General features: G+C 41.4%; 2 protein-coding genes across 6 annotated transcripts in view; one reads left to right on the forward strand and one right to left on the reverse strand.

Annotated features, from left to right (window-relative positions):
• chdh (choline dehydrogenase) overlaps positions 1–11,428 on the forward strand; it is a 69,907-nt gene extending 58,479 nt beyond the window's left edge. For all 5 annotated transcript variants that reach the window (XM_070894700.1, XM_070894698.1, XM_070894701.1 and 2 more), the window contains 2 exons: positions 10,226–10,328; positions 10,656–11,428. In XM_070894700.1, coding sequence (XP_070750801.1) covers positions 10,226–10,328; positions 10,656–11,092 — 540 coding nt within the window. In that variant the 3' untranslated portion in view covers positions 11,093–11,428. The remainder of the gene's footprint in view (positions 1–10,225; positions 10,329–10,655) is intronic.
• Positions 11,429–15,899: 4,471 nt separating this feature from the next.
• Positions 15,900–19,333, reverse strand: part of cacna1db (calcium channel, voltage-dependent, L type, alpha 1D subunit, b) — a 760,213-nt gene continuing 756,779 nt past the window's right edge. Inside the window, exon 46 of the mRNA XM_070894765.1 lies at positions 15,900–17,510. Within this exon, the coding sequence (XP_070750866.1) occupies positions 17,217–17,510 (294 nt within the window). The 3' untranslated portion in view covers positions 15,900–17,216. The remainder of the gene's footprint in view (positions 17,511–19,333) is intronic.

The raw sequence follows: 19,333 nt of genomic DNA on the forward strand, positions 1-19,333 counted from the left end.
CCCCCCCCTCCCCCCAATGAAGTACTGCCTGAGTAGCTCCTCTGGCCAGACGCAGTGAAGCGAGGAGGGGAAGGGGTAGAGGTGGGGAGAAGGAGAGGGGGGGAAGGAAAGTGAGGTGCATGTGCGCCGGTGATGGCTGTGTTATATCTCCATCTGGGTGCATGCAATTTGTTGCAATGTATGGGGGCTGGGGACCACGCTCCTGCTTTGCCTTTGTATTCTGTGTTGCTGGACATGTTGAACATGTGATTTATTTCAATGGTGGAAAAGTGGGGTGTGGGCGGGGGTTGGGTGTTAGTGCCCGTGATGCTTATGATTTCAGACCAATGTTGGTATAAAATTTTTGTTACTGAACATAACCTTGTTGCACATTGTCTCAGATAGCTGCACCATTACACACTGGTGATTCCTTAACATGGAAGGATTAAATACAACTTAACATCAATCAACGTAAACTTTAACTGGCACCAAGGTGATGGGCACCATTGATGTCTGAGCTGCACACACACAGCAGTGTGTCAGTGTTGTCACTCACATCAGTGCTCTTTCAGGCAAGTCATTCAGATATCAGCTCCTCACGTAAGAGTGGGATTTTAAAAATACCAGCCACACCGCTGGCATTCGTTCAGAACAGTTCCACTTTTTGTGGCCGTTTTTTTGGGCGAGTGATATTGTGGGCGATATGTGCGCGAGGTGGTGAAATTGATGCTGGGCAATCTGCTGGGCATTATTTTCGGTAAATATGCTCTTCACAACAAAAAAAAGTGGGCGGGCGGTATTATTGAATCTCGGCGTTAAATCAGTGTGGAAATTAACGCTGGGCGATATTATGGGCATTCTGATTCCGCCCAAAAAAAGTGGGCGGGCGATAATATTTTTTCCCGGCGTTAAGCACATGGAGAAAGTAACGCTCACCGATAAGTTTCCTACAAATAAGCGTTAGTTTCCATTTTGTGGCTAAATGGGCGATATCTGGGTGTTATACGTCATTTCAGCTGTAAAATGGACGTTAAGCATGCAAAAAAAGTGCAAGTTCTAGCCCTATATGTAATGTAGCCAAGTTTGCTGATGATACAAAAATTGGTGGGAAAGCAAATTGTGAGGAAGACACAAAAAATCTGCAAAGGGATATAAACAGGCTAAGTGAGTGGGCAAAAATTTGGCAGATGGAGTACAATGTAGGAAACTGTGAGGTTATCCACTTTGGCAGAAAAAATAGAAAAGCAAATTTTAATTTAAATGGAGAAAAATTGCTAAGTGCTGCAGTACAGAGGGACCTGGGGGTCCTTGTGCATGAAACACAAAAAGTTAGCATGCAGATACAGCAAGTAATCAGAAAGGCAAATGGAATGTTGGCCTTTATTGCAAGGGGAATAAAGTATAAAAGCAGAGAAGTATTGGGTATTGGTGAGGCCATACCTAGCAAATAGTGTACAGTTTTGGTCTCCGTATTTAAGGAAGGATAGACTTGCATTGGAGGCTGTTCAGAGAAAGTTCACGAGGTTGATTCCGGAGATGAGGGGGTTGACTTATGAAGATAGGTTGACCTATACTCATTGGAGTTCAGAAGAATGAGAGGTGATCTTATTGAAATATATAAGATAATGAAGGGGCTTGACGAGATTGATGCAAAGAGGATATTTCCACTCATAGGGCAAGCTAAAACTAGGGGGCATAGTCTCAGAATAAGGGGTCGCACATTTAAAACTGAGATGAGGAGGAATTTCTTCTCTGAGGGTTGTAAATCTGTGGAATTCTCTGCCTTAGAGAGTTGTGGAGGCTGGGTCATTGAATATATTTAAGGCGGAGATAGATTTTTGAACGATAAGGGAATAAAGTGTTTTCTCCAGGCTATGGAATATATACATTACAGTTCCACTTCAAAGGCATTATTCCTATGTGAATACAATTGAATGCAAAGCATGTAGACACTATTTGTCATGGACTGCTGGCTTTGTTCTGAAACCTTATGATTATGCGCTTGGTAATCACATATCACTAAGACCGCCTATTTCCACCTCTGCAATATCGCCCGACTCCGTCCCTACCTCGGCTCATCTGCTGCTGAAACCCTCACCCATGCCTTTGTTACCACTAGACTTGACTATTCCAACACACTCCTGCCCACCCTCCAACATTCTACCCTTCGTAAACTTGCGGGCATTCAAAATGCAGTTGCCTGTTTCCTAACTCGCACCAAGACCTGTTCATCCATCATCCCTGTGCTTGCTGATCTACATTGGCTTCCGGTTAAGCAACGCCTCGATTTTAAAATTCTCATCCTTATTTTCAAATCTCTCCATGGCCTCTCCCCTCCCTATCTCTCTCATCTCGTCCAGCCCCACAACCCACCGAGATATCTGCACTCCTCTAATTCTGGCCTCTTGAGCATCTCCGATTTTAATCGTTCCAGCATTGGTGGCTGTGCCTTCATCTGCCAAGGCCCGAAGCTCTGGAATTCCCTCCCTAATTCTCTCTTCCTCTTTTTCCTCCTTTTAAGATGCTCTTTAAAACCCACCTCTTTGACCAAGTTTTTGGTCATCTGCCCTAATATCTCCTTATGTGGCTCTGTCAAATTTTGTTTTATAATGCTCCTGTGACGTTTTACTACGTTAAAGACGTTCTATAAATACAAACTGTTTTAACGTGCAAACGGACATTTGTCTTGCATCTGAGAGTAACTAAGGCTAAACTTGTTTCCGCAATGGTAGGCACACCTATTGTTTTCCTACATCCCAATTTTGAACTTGAAAGAGGACAAGAGGTACAACGCTGGCCCTGAAGTGTGTATTTTAAATCCTGTGGATGTTTGACAGTCTCATGCTATTTTGAAAAAAATTTTGAATTTCCTTTATTTATGGTTGAACGTCAAAGAGTATTAGGAGTATATCTTAGGAAGCATGTTCTTAGTTTACCAGTTCTTCTCGTATCACTGAACTACAGCATATATGGAGGTGGCATTTTTTTTTTATTTGTTCTGGGATGTGGGCGTCACTGACAAGGCCAGCATTTATTGCCCATCCCTAATTGCCCTTGAGGAGGTGGTGGTGAACTGCTGCAGTCAGCATGGTGAAGGTACTCCCACAGTGCGGGTAGGGAGAGAGTTCCAGGATTTTGATCCAGCGACAATGAAGGAACGGCAATATATTTCCAAGTCAGGATGGTGTGTAACTTGGAGGGGAACTTGCAGGCGATGGTGCTCCCATGCGCCTGCTGCCCTTGTCCTTCTAGGTGGTAGAGGTTGCGGATTTGGGAGGTGCTGCCGAAGAAGCCATGGTGAATTGCTGCAGTGCATCTTATAGATGGTACACACTGCAGCCACGGTGGGTGATGGAGGAAGTGAATGTTTAAGGTGGTGGATGGGGTGCCAATCAAGCGGGCTGATTGTCCTGGATGGTGGTGAGCTTGAGTGTTGTTGGAGCTGCTCTCATTCAGGCAAGTGGGGAGAGTATTCCATCACACTCCTGACTTGTGCCTTGTAGATGGCGGAAAGGCTTTGGGGAATCGGGAGGTGAGACACTCACCACAGAATACCCAGCCTCTGACCCATTCTTGTTGCCAGAGTGTTTATGTGACTGATCCAGTTAAGTTTCTGGTCAATGGTGCTCCCCAGGATGTTGATGGTCATTAAAGGACATTATTTAATCTGTTGGAAATCAAAACTAAAACTCCTTTTGGCATCATGATGCTTAGATTCCCATAGAAACTCAACAATACTTCATGCATGTATCCAATTAACAATAGATGCAGATATCAAAAGTCCAGATGCGAATATCCATGAAGATGTGAATACTTTTGTATGCCTGCTTCAAATATCCAAATCCTCACAATGGAACAAACCAGATCTTTTCACTTAAAGAAATAATGCTGCTAATTAAGTTAAAGAAATAAATAAATAAAGTTAATCTTTTGATCAAAGACACAATTTAATCTTTCTGTAGGGGCCTTTATTGGGAAGTAAATAACTGATTCATTGGTACTTCTCCCTGATGAATGAGATTATGATTATTATCCTGAAAACTTGATTTTTTAAATTCACAACACACAATTGATCCCATTTTGCGAACATCATCCTCAATTGCCGTGTCTCTTGTTGAAGTGCAATTTTTCCATTGTGTGCCACAGTTTTTCCCCATTTTGACCTTTTGATAAGAATGTGACAAGCTCCAAACGTAGGCAAACTGCTCTATAACATTATAGATTGGCTTCGCCTAGGCTAAGAAGCATGGCTAAGTACTATGACATTTTGTATAGTATGGACTTAAAGATCTCCTTTTATTAAAAGTCAAACAGTTGCAAAGAACAGTTGATAAAAATGAACAATCTTTTGTTTTGTTCTGTCTCCTTTGGCTTTTTTGTTTGAATGTTCTTTTTAAGCTGTCAATGCTGATGATGTGATTGAAAGGACTGATTCGAAAAGTTTATTGAGTCCAATGGTCACTAAAGCCAGGAAATTAAGAGAAAGATTAAATCAAGATGGAGCGGCAAGCTCCAATAGACATCAATTAGGTTAACATTGAATAGGAGATTGGATAAAAACAGGAAATTGTTGGGGCTTAGTGCCTGGCACACTGATGCTCTGAGAGACCAGAGGCATGTGTTTATTTTCATGAAATGCCCCAAGGGACGTTCTCCATCCAGAAAAGTAGAAGTAGAGAAAAGTAAAATAAAATAAAATCAGGCCAAAGGGGTGTATATATATATAATTGGTCAGATGTGATTACCATCTTGTAACCATCCTGTTTGTCTAAAAGTTAAGTAGTATAAGATAGTAATGGGACTAAAGTTGTGTAGGGCTTGACTCATTGACTTATCACTAAAGGTCCACCTGCTCCAATTGTTGGGCAGAAACATTAGTCTGTTTTGTGTTTGAGAGAATGTTTGGAGGTCAATTTGCAACTGGAGATAGAGTTCCTTCAATGCATTCTTATTGAACCATCCTTAGCAGACCTCCTCTGAGACATCATCGAAAGAGTGGCATGCTCTGGGTGAAAGGGTACCTTCAAAATGATGTTCTTTTCCTTTAGTATAGCCTTATCCTGCATGTCAATGTAATTTCCTCTTCCAACTGACTTGTGCTCTTCATGAGTGCATAAGTAAGGGGATAAAATTGAGTTGGGGGCAAAATTAGTTCCTAAATTATAGGCCAGAATTTGTGGTGGGTATGACGGGGTACTCTGAGTACGCCATCATATCGCCTTTGAAATGGACCGCAAGGAAATGATGACTTGACAGATCATCCGCTCCACCTTGGAAATCCTAATTGTTGCCGCAGAGTTGGGTTAATTGCCCACGAACTGCCCAGCAAATTGTGTGCAAAGATTTTTACAGCTGATGCAAACAGCCGTTGGGCCTGTTTGCATTTGCATCAGCGTAAGGGGATACCTCAAAAGATCCAAAGCATTGTTCGGCATGAATTTACCTTATTTAGCTCACATAAAAGTGAAATTGAAACATTCCAACAGATGGAAGCACCTGAGCTCCGTAGAATTGCAAAGAGCTTTTTTAGTTAGTTTGTTTTGTCTACACATTTTATTGAAATCCTGCTGATGGTGCTGTCATTTTGCCAGTTTTTTTGTGTGGGGCAATCTGAATTTAGCCGATACTAAATCCCAAATAAAGAATGAAATGTTCAACCTAACTATATATTTGTTTCTTATTTTAGGACATTATGGGGCCGAAATTTGAATTAACTGAAGATTTAACACCCGTAGAGATGGGGCGGAGAATGGAGAGATATTTGGGACTTTGTTTCTTGGGAAGCCTCCCGGCACTGTTGGAGGCGGGAGTGGGGTGAGAGTCGGGAGCGGGATGGAAGGCAGCGCGATGTGCCGCGTTGCACCGTCCCGTCCCTTCCCTTCACTTAAAGGGGAGGGATGCTGCGAGGCATAATGAGACCTCCGTGGCGCCCACTAGGCCACCTGTTGATGGCCCAGCCGAACCAGCGGCCACCCCGCAAAGCCTTCGAGGTCACCAACCGCGCTTCGGCAGGGCAATTCCCCCCACGGGGCGCAAAAGGGGCCGGCATCAGGCGGTAAGGGGTCGGCACGTGGTGCGGGAAAGACGGCACGACGGAAACCCATTTCCGCCGCACCCGGCACGGGAGTAATTGCAGACGGGAATCTGTAAATCCCCGTTACCACCACTGCCCCTGAAGCTTTTAAAGTCACTGTACAGTGCTATTATCATTGACCATGCCGTTCTGAGAGTGGATTCAGCGGGCCAGGTTCTAGTCTGCACCCTCCTTTCTCCTATAAGTCAGATGCTGGTTTCCACATATCTGTCGAGAGGAAACTTTGTGCTTCCACTGATTGGAAGTACGCTTCTGCACACGCTGCGTCCTTGGGATCCGTGGGCCATTACACTGCCCACGAATACGCATTGTCAAACAGCAGGGTCCCCGTCAGGTAAGTTCGTGTTCTATTCGGATGTAAGCAGCTTACTCTGTAGGCATGCTGCCGACCGCAAAATCTGCACCATTATTTTCTTTCTTATGCATTCTGCTATGATTCTATGTAGGATAATAGCAGAATAATTTTTGTACGGCTTTTGTGACTTTGAATTAACAGAAGTAGACAATATTCTGCCTACTGTAATGAAATGGTCAAATGTTGATGGCCTTTCCCTTCTGAAACATTTCAAATAAAATGTAAATTTATAGTTTAAAAAAATAATTGAGAGATAATACAACGGTTTGATTATGATACAGATGTAAGATATAGTGAAAGATTTGCATTTATACAGTGCCTACTAGATGTCCCAAAGCGCCTTACAGCCAAACATAGAAACATAGAAAATAGGTGCAGGAGTAGGCCATTCGGCCCTTCGAGCCTGCACCACCATTCAATAAGATCATGGCTGATCATTCCCTCAGTACCCCTTTCCTGCTTTCTCTCCATGCCCCTTGATCCCTTTAGCAGTAAGGGCCATATCTAACTCCCTCTTCAATATATCCAATGAACTGGCATCAACAACTCTCAGTGGCAGGGAATTCCACAGGTTAACAACTCTCTGACTGAAGAAGTTCCTTCACATCTCACTCCTAAATGGCCTACCCTTTATCCTAAGACTGTGTCCCCTGTTTCTGGACTTCCCCATCATCGGGAACATTCTTCCCGCATCTAACCTGTCCAGTCCCGTCAGAATCTTCAAATTTCTATGAGATCCCCTCTCATCCTTCTAAACTCCAGTGTATAAAGGCCCAGTTGATCCAGACTCTCCTCATATGTCAGTCCGGCCATCCCGGGAATTAGTCTGGTGAACTTTCGCTGCACACCCTCAATAGCAAGAACGTCCTTCCTCAGATTAGGAGACCAAAACTGAACACAATATTCCAGGTGAGGCCTTACCAAAGCCCTGTACAACTGCAGTAAGACCTCCCTGCTCCTATACTCAAATCCCCTAGCTATGAAGGCCAACATACCATTTGCCGCCTTTACCGCCTGCTGTACCTGCATGCCACCTTTTAATGACTGATGAACCATGACACCCAGGTCTCGTTGCCGCTCCCCCTTTCCTAATCTGCCGCCATTCAGATAATATTCTGCCTTCATGTTTTTGCCCCCAAAGTGGATAATCTCACACTTATCCACATTATACTTCATCTGCCATGCATTTGCCCACTCACCTAACCTGTCCAAGTCACCCTGCAGCCTTTTAGAAACATAGAAACATAGAAAATAGGTGCAGGAGTAGGCCATTCGGCCCTTCGAGCCTGCACCGCCATTCAATGAGTTAATGGCTGAACACGCAACTTCAGTACCCCATTCCTGCTTTCTCGCCATACCCCTTGAGCCCTCTAGTAGTAAGGACTACATCTAACTCCTTTTTGAATATATTTAGTGAATTGACCTCAACAACTTTCTGTGGTAGAGAATTCCACAGGTTCACCACTCTCTGGGTGAAGAAGTTTCCCCTCATCTCGGTCCTAAATGGCTTACCCCTTATCCTTAGGCTGTGACCCCTGGTTCTGGACTTCCTCAACATTGGGAACATTCTTCCTGCATCTAACCTGTCTAAACCCGTCAGAATTTTAAACGTTTCTATGAGATCCCCTCTCATTCTTTTGAACTCCAGTGAATACAAGCCCTGTTGATCCAGTCTTTCTTGATATGTCAGTCCCGCCATCCCGGGAATCATCTGCCCCAATTTCTCCTTACGTGGCTCAGCTCACATTGCCACCCAGTTTAGTGTCATCTGCAAACTTGGAGATATTACACTCAATTCCTTCATCTAAATCATTAATGCATATTGTAAAGAGCTGGGGTCCCAGCACTGAGCCCTGCGGCACTCCACTAGTCACTGCCTACTATTCTGAAAAGGACCCGTTTATCCCGACTCTCTGCTTCCTGTCTGCCAACCAGTTCTCTATCCACGTCAGTACATTACCCCCAATACCATGTGCTTTGATTTTGCACACCAATCTCTTGTGTGGGACCTTGTCAAAAGCCTTTTGAAAGTCCAAATACACCACATCCACTGGTTCTCCCTTGTCCACTCTACTAGTTACATCCTCAAAAAATTGCAGAAGATTTGTCAAGCATGATTTCCCTTTCATAAATCCATGCTGACTTAGACTGATCCTGTCACTGCTTTCCAAATGCGCTGCTATTTCATCTTTAATAATTGATTCCAACATTTTCCCCACTACTGATGTCAGGCTAATCGGTCTATAATTACCCATTTTCTCTCTCTTGCTCCTTTTTTAAACAATGGTTTTATATTGACTACCCTCCAATCCATAGGAACTCATCCAGAGGTCAATAGACTGTTGGAAAATGATCACCAATGCATCCACTATTTCTATGGCCACTTGCATAAGTACTCTGGGATGCAGACTATCAGGCCCCGAGGATTTATCGGCCTTCAATCCCATCAATTTCCCGCTTTATAAGGATATCCTTTAGTTCCTCCTTCTCACTAGACCCTCGGTCCCCTAGTATTTCCAGAAGGTTATTTGTGTCTTCCTTCGTGAAAACAGAACCAAAGTATTTGTTTAACTGGTCCGCCATTTCTTTGTTCCCCATTATAAATTCACCTGAATCTGACTGCAAGGGACCTACATTTGTTTTCACTAATCCTTTTCTCTTCAAATATCTATAGAAGCTTTTGCAGTCAGTTTTTATGTTCCCAGCAAGTTTCCTCTCGTACTCTATTTTTCCCCTCCTAATTAAACCCTTTGTCCTCCTCTACTGTATTACAAAATTCTCCCAGTCCTCAGGTTTGCTGCTTTTTCTGGGCAATTTATATTGCTTGGATTTAACAGTATCCTTAATTTCCCTTGTTAGCCACAGTTGAGCCACCTTCCCCGTTTTATTTTTACTCCAGACAGGGATGGACAATTGTTGAAGTTCATCCATGTGATCTTTAAATGTTTGCCATTGCCTATCCACCGTCAACCCTTTAAGTATCACTCACCAGTCCATTCTAGCCAATTCACATCTCATACCATCGAAGTTACCTTTCCCCAAGTTCAGGACCCTAGTCTCGAATTAACAGTGTCACTCTCCATCTTAATAAAGATTTCTACCATATTATGGTCACTCTTCCCCAAGGGGCCTCGCACAACAAGATTGTTAATTAGTCCTTTCTCATTACACATCACCCAGTCTAGGATGGCCAGCCCTCTAGTTGGTCTAGAAAACTATCCCTAATACACTCCAGGAAATCCTCCTCCACCGCATTGCTACCAGTTTGGTTAGCCCAGTACTTTTTGAAGTGTAGTCAGTTGTAATGTAGGAAATGAGGCAGCCAATTTGTGCATAGCAAGCTCCTACACACAGCAATGTGATCACCAGATAATCTGTTTTAGTGATGCTGATTGAGGGATAAATATTGGCCATGACGCCAGGGATAACTCCCCTGCTTTCCATTGAAATAGTGCCATGGGATCTTTTATGTTCACCTAAGAATCCTGTGGTGTGTGCCTTATATGTGTAAGCCATGAGCAAAAATGTAAATTAATGCTTCACTCAGTGTATAGCTGGAGCCGAGAGTGACTTTACACAAAATATATATGTATTTTTTTTAAAGTTCAGCTTCCCTTTCAAGACATCCAGATTGTATTGTAAATGATTAGACTTGATAATGTGTATTAAGTTTAATTTTTTAATATTCTATACAAGATAAATTAAAGTTTAAATGCGATAGAATGATAAAACAGTTGTAACCTGCTAAATCCATTGCAGTTCTTTCATTGAAATATTCAACTTAACTCTATTGTTAGGTTCATGTTGGCTCAATGAGACCCACAAGTGTGGGTTGGCTGAAGCTCAGGAGTGCAAACCCCAAAGACCATCCAATTATTGAACCAAACTACTTATCTACAGGTAGTCTTTTTCTATTTTACAGTCATAATAAATTGCTCTTCTATTTGTATAACGTTTAAACACATATGTTTGTTTGCTGATGTGGCATAACCTTTTTTTTTTAAAAAGAGCTGATTTTACTTGAAGGTGCTAGCTTCTCTTGTGGTTTCTTCAGTATTCTAGTCTTTCAACACCCTTTTGTTTGGAATTTTGCCGGGAAAGTCTTAGTTGTAGAATTCTGCCCTTATTAGACATAATATATTAAAGTAAAACAAGCTTCCGCTGTATTTGTGTTTGTGCCAAATTACTTCCAGTTTTGTATCATTTAAACAATTGTTCATTTTGCAGAAACTGACGTCTTGGAACTCCGTCAATCGGTGAAGCTAAGCAGGGAGATTTTTGCTCAAAAGGCCTTTGACAGGTTCCGTGGTCCAGAGGTATTGCCTGGGAGCCATGTCCAGACGGACAAGGAAATTGATGCTTTTGTGAGAGAAAAGGCTGATAGTGCCTACCATCCATCCTGCACCTGTAAAATGGGACAACCTTCTGATCCCATGGCAGTTGTCGATCCTGAGACGAGAGTTATGGGGCTAGAGAACTTACGGGTTGTAGATTCTTCTATAATGCCAAATGTTGTTAGTGGCAACCTAAATGCACCCACAATTATGTTGGCTGAGAAGGCCGCTGACATAATCAAGGGATGCCCACCACTGTGTGACAAGGATGTTTCTGTTTATAAACCCAAACCGCAGACATTCAGTGGTAAAAAGGTGACACACATTTAAACACTCTCCTACTACATTACAAAAAGTTTGTTTCTCAGTGAGAAACAGGTACAATATTAAAAATTGTACTCGATACAAGGAGAAAATCTGAATACTTGTTGATGAATAAAGTAGACCTAGTTTTGTGATTATTTTTTTTTATAGCTTTCACTTTCTATTAAATTTCCCTTCATTGACTAAATCACAAATTAAACACAGCATATTTTACTCAAGTTATGTCTGATGTCATGATTGTGGTTGGACCCAGACCAAGGTAATGGGGCACATGGTTTATTTATGCATCAGTGCCAAATCCACCCATTAACATAATCCCTTGATCAACATGCAAAATAGTGGTTGACTTGTTAGTACTGCTGTAACCTTAAAATTATAGTTTTATAAAATACTTAACTGATGAAAAGATTGGGTCACAACATTGCACAGGCACATTACTTTGGTAAAAGTATGAACATATAATTAATTTGCCATCCACATAAAATGAAAAATTGCGATCATCCCACTCGGGGAAAAATAGGTCAGCAGGCTGCCTGCTCAAGAACTTTCTGCCATGCATTGGTCAAGTGGTAATGTTCCACCATTTGCATTATAAATAGGCCTTCATTCTTTTGATTTTTCTGTCAGCAAAGACATAACTTTCTGCTTCCAAGATGTGAAAAGATTAATTTTCTATTTATCAGTTATGTGGTTCTGTTCACATTCTGCCCTGCACTCTCTTTTTGTGAGCTTATTTGGTCCTATTATAAGTATGTAGCTAGTGTCAGTTCCTGGTCTCTGTTCAATGTTGTCATGGATGCTTCCTCTGACTGAGATACATGATATCTGCCTTCCACTATCCTGCAACTTGGGAAAATGTGATGCATGCTCCCCACTCTCTCAACAATGCTGAGTCATTCACTTGAAACTAACAAACAACACATGGCAAATGCAGTATAACGTGGATAAGTGTGAAGTTATCCACTTTGGTAGGAAAATCATAAGGACAAAGTATAATTTAAATGGTGATAGCTTGGAAAGTGTCGATGTACAGAGGGACCTGGGTGCCTTTGTACATCAGTCATTGAAAGCAAACATGCAGGTGCAGCCAGCAGTTAGGAAGGCAAATGGTATGTTGGTCTTCATTGCAAGAGGATTTGAGTACAGGAGCAAGGATGTCTTACTACAGTTATACAGAGCCTTGATGAGACCGCACCTGGAGTATTCTGTGCAGCTTTGGTCTCCTTACCTAAGAATGGATATACTTGCCATAGAGGGAATGCAGCGAAGGTTCACCAGACTGATTCCTGGGATGGCAGGACTGTCTTATGAGGAGAGATTGGGTCGACTAGGCCTGTATTCACTACGACGCCTGCGTCTGCGCACATACAGAGGCTGAACTCCAGGACATAGTCGATGTATTTACTGAGGAGTACGAAAGCATGGGCCTTACACTAAACATCCGTAAGATAAAGGTCCTCCACCAGCCTGTCCTCACCGCACAGCACTGGCCCCAGTCATCAAGATCCACGGCGCGGCCCTGGACACCACGGACCACTTCCCATATCTCGGGAGCCTCCTATCAACAAGAGCAGGCATCGACGACAAGATCCAACACCGCCTCCAGTGCAGCCTTCAGTCGCCTGAGGAAAAGTGTTTGATGACCCAGCCCTCAAAACTGCCACCAAGCTCATGTTCTACAGGGCTGTAGTAATACCCGCCCTCCTGTATGGCTCAGAGACATGGACCATGTACAGTAGACACCTCAAGTCGCTGGAGAAATATCACCAACTATGTCTCCGCAAGATCCCACAAATCCCCTGGGAGGATAGGCACACCAACATCAGTGTCCTCGTCCAGGCCAACATCGCCAGCATTAAAGCACTGACCACACTTGATCAGCTCCGCTGGGCAGGCCACATAGTTCGCATGCCAGACACAAGACTCCAAAAGCAAGTGCTCTACTCGGAACTCCTTCACAGCAAACGAGCCAAAGATGGACAGCGGAAATGTTACAAGGACACCCTCAAAGCCTCCCTGATAAAGTGCAACATCCCCACTGACACCTGGGAGTCCCTGGCCCAAGACCGTCCGTTCTAAGTTAAGGAAGTGCATCCGAGAGGGCGCTGAGCACCTCCAGTCTCAACGCCGAGAGCATGCAGAAATCAAGCGCAGGCAGTAGAGTGTGCGGCAAACCACTCCCACCCATCCCTTCCCTCAACGACTATCTGTCCCCCCCTGTGAGAATCGGTGGACTGTTCAATCACCAAAGAACTCACTTCAGGAGTGGAAGCAAGTCTTCCTCGATTCCGAGGGGCTACCTACAATGATGATGATTCCCTAGAGTTTAGAAGAATGAGAGGGGATCTCATTGAAACGTATAAAATTCTGTCTGGGTTGGATAGACTGGATGCGGGGAGGATGTTTCCCCTGGCTGGGAAATCTAGAACAAGGGGTCACAGTCTCAGGATATGGGGTAGGAAATTTAGGACCGAGATGAGAAATTTTTATTCATTCAGAGGGTGGTGAACCTGTGGAATTCTCTATCACAGAAGGCTGTGGGGGGCAAGTCACTGAATATATTTAAGAGGGAGATAGATAGATTTCTAGAAACAAAAGGCATCAAGGGGTATGGGGAGAAAGCGGGAATATGGTGTTGAGATAGGGATTCAGCCATGATCATATTGAGTGGCAGTGCAGACTCGAAGGGCCGAATGGCCTACTACTTCTCCTAGTTTCTATATTTCTAAAGGTCATTTATGTCATTGCTGTTTGTGGGATCTTGCTGTGCACAAAACGGCTGCAACATTTGCCTACATTATAACAATGACGAAACTTCAAAAGTACTTCATTGGCTGTGGAACACTTTGGGATGTCCTGAGGAGGTAAAAAGTGCTATATAAATGCAAGTTGTTTCTTTATCCTAACCAGAAGAATATCAAAGCTTGTTTTTTTTCAGGTGCAGAGAGACATTAGCAGAGAAATTCAGCTCACAACTGTCTGGTTTTCTGGTATAAAGTAGTCATCAGACCTCCAAATTTCATGTCATAATCTGCTGTGTCTGACACCATATTGGCTTAGATGAGTGTGATCCAGGACAGCTGCCTGAAATAGGTGGTAGGCTCCTTAAATATACATATCAGGGCCTACACCAATTGTATGTGGAATTTGGGTACAAATGGGCGGAGCGACACCACGCATGCTCCGTCTAGTTGTACCAGGCTTGAGCGGCCTAACCAGCAACGGGACCGCTAGGAACTGATCAAACCAAAACGCCTAGTAATGTTCAGTTTTTATTTTTGTGTGTGTAGAAAAAGCAGGAGTGGTCCTCCTGGCCCCACAAAAAACTTCAACCACATTAAATTAAACCAAACAGTTCATTTTTAAAAGTATCTATTCACGACTGCATTACTTTTCATTGTTTTTGTGCATGCTTAACATACAAGTAATGTTCTCCAAAATTTGAAGTAATAGTGCTACGTAGCACATAGTAATTTTCTGGGAGGCTTTTTAATTGACTTTATTTTGTACAGGATAAGGTACCCATGCATTTTTTTGTTCATTAGGACAAATATGTTTGGGTTGTACACGCTGTAACTTGAATTAGGCAACAACAGACACCCTAAAGAATATCAGATGTGGCAGGTACGTCAGAACAACAATTGACTGTACAGGATAGTTAAGAATGTACATGAACAAATCTTACAAGAACTGTAATCCAGTTATGAAACGTTCACTTTTGTATTTTTGTTGGTCAGTTTATAGTATCTACTGTGGAAGTACAGCAAGAGTTAAATTTTATGGGATTAAAGGGCAAGTACAGACAGACCCAGAGCCATCTATAATTTTCACAGTAATAACAGTTCAGCCTTGTCTAGTGAGAAATTAACTTAATTTTACTTGGGTTTCAATGCCAATATATTCTCATGTTACAGAAATATACACTGTTGTGTATATACATTTCCAGCACACTGGTATGGTGGTATGGAAAATACATATACAGACCTTACTGTACCATACGTACAATCACAAAATAGTACAACCGTATAAACTGAATATACAAATACCATACTACACAAAAGGCTTACTTCATACAAAAGTAGTCATGAAGGTTGCACACAAGGAAAGAGTTGTGCAATCATAGATTGCTATACCAATGTGCTGAAGATCAAGAATACCCTTGGTATGGAATAAAAACAATTTAAAACCCTATGTATCCCTGACTGAGGTAAAATATCTTGCTTTAGTTCTTGTTACTAGTAGAATATACAGAAGTGTTTAAAAATGCATACAATTTAAAAGATTCTAGTGGCTGCTACTAGTGAAGTACCTGCAACTGAAACAGGCCATCATTTAAAATATATATTAAAAATTCTGAAAATGTACATAGCAAAAAAACAGCGCCTTCAGATAATTCAGAAAGACCTGCTTTGTGACGTGTTTTGTGCAGTGGAAATAAAATGTGTAAATGGACATGTTTGGTTTAAACTAAAAACTCAACATACTGACGCATGTGCTGATAACACCTCATTCGAAGGACTGTCACTAAAGGAACCTTACCTTGGGATGCATGCATTTATAGCCCTCAGCAATATGTTGGGAATGCTAATAATTACAAAAAGATACAGCTAAATCTCAGTGAATGACAGAATTGTACATCCTGACTATAAGTTAATTCTGCCATGAGCAATAGTATTAAACAAGATATGCAAAAATCAGAGATTGTGTTACTGAAACCACCCAGATTAAAAAAAAAAGAACTGAAAGGAGCCGCTTGGATGATTCAAGTTGAAATTTATCTCAAATGATTTTGCTTCAGAATAGCAAAGTACCTTTCAGTAAATGGGTCACGCAATGAAAACTTTCAATTACTACAAGTGATTTAGAAAGAAGGATGGAGAATGTATCAAAGAGTAAAATATTTTTAAATATTTGTCATTCCAAGTAAGAGTGCAAGTAAATCATCTTTGCATATCCTGTGTAAAGTTAGGTTTATATTTTACTTTAAAAATTGCTTGCCAAAGTTTTATCCTTTGGCTCCAGCCTTAGCACAAAACTCTAAAGTTAAACTTGCATCATACACAAAGAAAAGGCAGCTCTATCAGTACATTTACTTATGAATTTGTACCTCTATTAAAAAATAACAGTAATCTATAGAATAAGTGACAGTAATTTGGAACCATAAATATTGCTGCTTATCAGTTACAGTACCAGGATTACAAAATATAGAACATCTCTTTACAAATACAAATTTGTTATCTGTATATTACAACCATATACAATTTCTCTACTTTGCAATTGAAGAAAATTAGTTTTTAAGCATTAAATTAACGTTGTTGAAAGTAACATGAATGCCATTACTGGTTCCAATGTATGTTGCCTATAATTTTCCTAATAGCCAGAAAATTAGGCTTTCTCCACAGCAGCAGATGACGCAGTAAGACAAAAATGATATATCCTATGTAAACTCACAATAAAATATTTCAGAAAAAAGCTAATTGCCCCCTCCCCAATTTATTTTTTCAGATTTACTGCAGGATTTTAAAAAGCTGTTAAGAATGGTTCATATTTGCATGAAAAAATTGACAGAGAAAAGATATGTTTTATAGTTTTGAATCTTTTGACATGCCAACACTTGCTCTCAGCCAAAAGTCCAAGTGCATCTCTGAGGTAATGACATCTGTCATATTTGATTGTCATCACCTTTATATTAATACCCTTTATATTTCCCTTTAACTGAATGCATCATCATAGAAATAATACACTGCTTCCTTCAACACTGCATGTTGGATGACGTTCTGATTGAGAAAAACTCCATAGCCTTGGATGGTAAAAATGTGGCTTTACTTCATCTTACATTTTTCTCCCTGGTCCTCAGTAAATCTTAGTGTGCTAGTTAGATTTTGATTGGTTCATAGTCGGGTATATTTCTTTAGAATGACCACATTCTGATCAGATCGCACTGCTGTACTGGAGGACAAAATGGAGGTTATGTGATCAGATCGGCATCAGTTAGGACCGTTGCCAGTAAGGCTGTGACATCACTTGGAAGAAGTTCTATTGGTCACTTGATCTAGCTAGTGCCATAAGAATTCCTTGACTGTGAGGCACTTCCTTCATTTTTGTATAAACGAGTCTTCCACAGTAAATGCTATAAAGTAGTGATGCATATCATTTCATCACCTAGGTCCTCTTCATATATATCAGTGTCTGGTTCATCATCACTGTATCCAGGACCATAATCTTGTAGCTCATAGTCACGCCTGTTTTTAACAGAGAGCATATCTCCAGTAGTTCCATTCTGAAGATTGCCATTTAATAAGTTGCTTGCTGCACTTTCCATTTCATCAATAGTCATATCACAGGCATCTGCAAGTTCATGTTTAGTAACTGAAACAAATTTTGGATCTTTTGCATATTGTCCTAGACCTTCTGATATTAGGACCTTTTAAATAGAAGAAAAATAATGTAATTATTGAACTAGTGAACTACACATCTAATTTTTTTCTGTTTTATAGAAAATTGCATCAAAAGAAGCATTTAGCTGAGTAAATTACTTGTATTCTAGTGCAGCTTAATAGCACTCAATTATACAAATTGGAAGTATCTGGAAACTCAAAAGTGAATTAAAATAATTGGTACTTTTTGCAGGAACATTTCCTGACCCAGAGCAGGCACCCCACTCCCAAACTATGTTAATCCAGCATCCAGATGGTGTGTGGATCTTATATTTTACTATAGATAGTAAGCAAAAAGTGCCTACAACTTGCCTTGAAAGTGTAGCTGAAACTATGAGTTTGAAATGTGAGGAATTTTGGACAAAACTTCATAATTTTCCATTTCATGGTCCCAACCTTCAGATCTGTGGATTTTATTAGACAAAGTATATTCTACTGAATTGTAACTAAATCCTAAATATTTTAGGAGCTATATCTCTACTCAACACTGTCCCTAGGTGCATTTTGTTACTATTGTTTTATGCTTGCACTGGTGATTTAAATATTAAATTATATTATCCATCTTCCATTAAAAATAAACCATCTCAAAAACAAAGCAAATTGTTAGAATTGTTTTTAATAGTCTGAACACCAGGTGGTAATTCCTGAACAGCCCAAAGTATTGTAGACGATGAGGAAACTACTGTATTTTATTTATTCATTTATCCTTCTTCTTAAACTATGGAAAGATTCTGCAACCCAACTGGGTAATCACTGTCCCAGTAAGCACTTTCATCTGTTTCACACCTTACACATCATACTGTGTGCGCTCCATTGCCTTGAGATTTTCTTGATGTGTATTGTTTTGTGTGTATTTCTGCTATTCTGAACTTTGAGTCGTATCAAGCTTTAAGTAATGAGTGAGATACAGAAAGGTGTTTTCTGCTATTTTTGTTGCCTTTTTAATTATGATCTTGGAATCGTGTCTGAAATTACAACTGATTTTAACTGGGCAGGAATCAGGAGGGAGTTTGGCAAACCTCCTTGATGTTGCCAGTTGCCTACCCAATCGAGTCAGGTAATGGGCAGCCCGCCCATTTTCTCTGCAGTTTCCAGCCCGAGGCCTATTTAAAGTAGGAATGCACCTCTTAAAGCAAGAATGCATTCTCTGCTTTCAGATTTTGTGGCAACACTGTAGAGACAATTCTGTGGGCAGTAATGAGTTGCAAGGCTGCCCCTAGGTTTTTTATGTCTCGAGGTCCTGGTGGAGAAAGTCAGGGCAAGGAGCGAGGTACTGTTACCCAGCACCTGCAGGAATATACCCAGGTTGAATAAGCAACAGGGCTGGACAGAGGTGGCTGAGAGAGTCAATGTCAGCAGCATTACCCTAAAGACCTGGGTTCAAAGTAGAAAGTGGGTCAATGACCTCACAAGAGCAGCAAGGCCGATTACATTTATTTTTCTCTCTCAACACCTGCAAACACTCCTTTCAACCCCTTCCCCGGCACTCAACAAATTCTCTTCCCTCCAGTACATCCTTCAGCATATAGCACGGCACACTCTTTCATCTTTCAAACACCTCTTCGCTGTCTTCACACCAACAGCATTCCCTTCTCATATCCTAGCTGACATCATAGCCCTCACCCAAATGGAGCAGGAGGCCCTGCAGATCAGTGATCTGGGTGAAGCTATAAGCATTGAGGAAGGCAAGGCTGGTGGCTTATCTGAGCATGGTGTCTACATATTACTTGTAACCCTTCATTTACTTCAGCATATATATTCATCAAACTTCAAGTTGCATTTGGAAGACTGTCACCTGCTAATGTCCAGA

Source organism: Pristiophorus japonicus, chromosome 12, assembly GCF_044704955.1.
Source record: "Pristiophorus japonicus isolate sPriJap1 chromosome 12, sPriJap1.hap1, whole genome shotgun sequence".
NCBI lineage: Eukaryota > Metazoa > Chordata > Chondrichthyes > Pristiophoridae > Pristiophorus > Pristiophorus japonicus.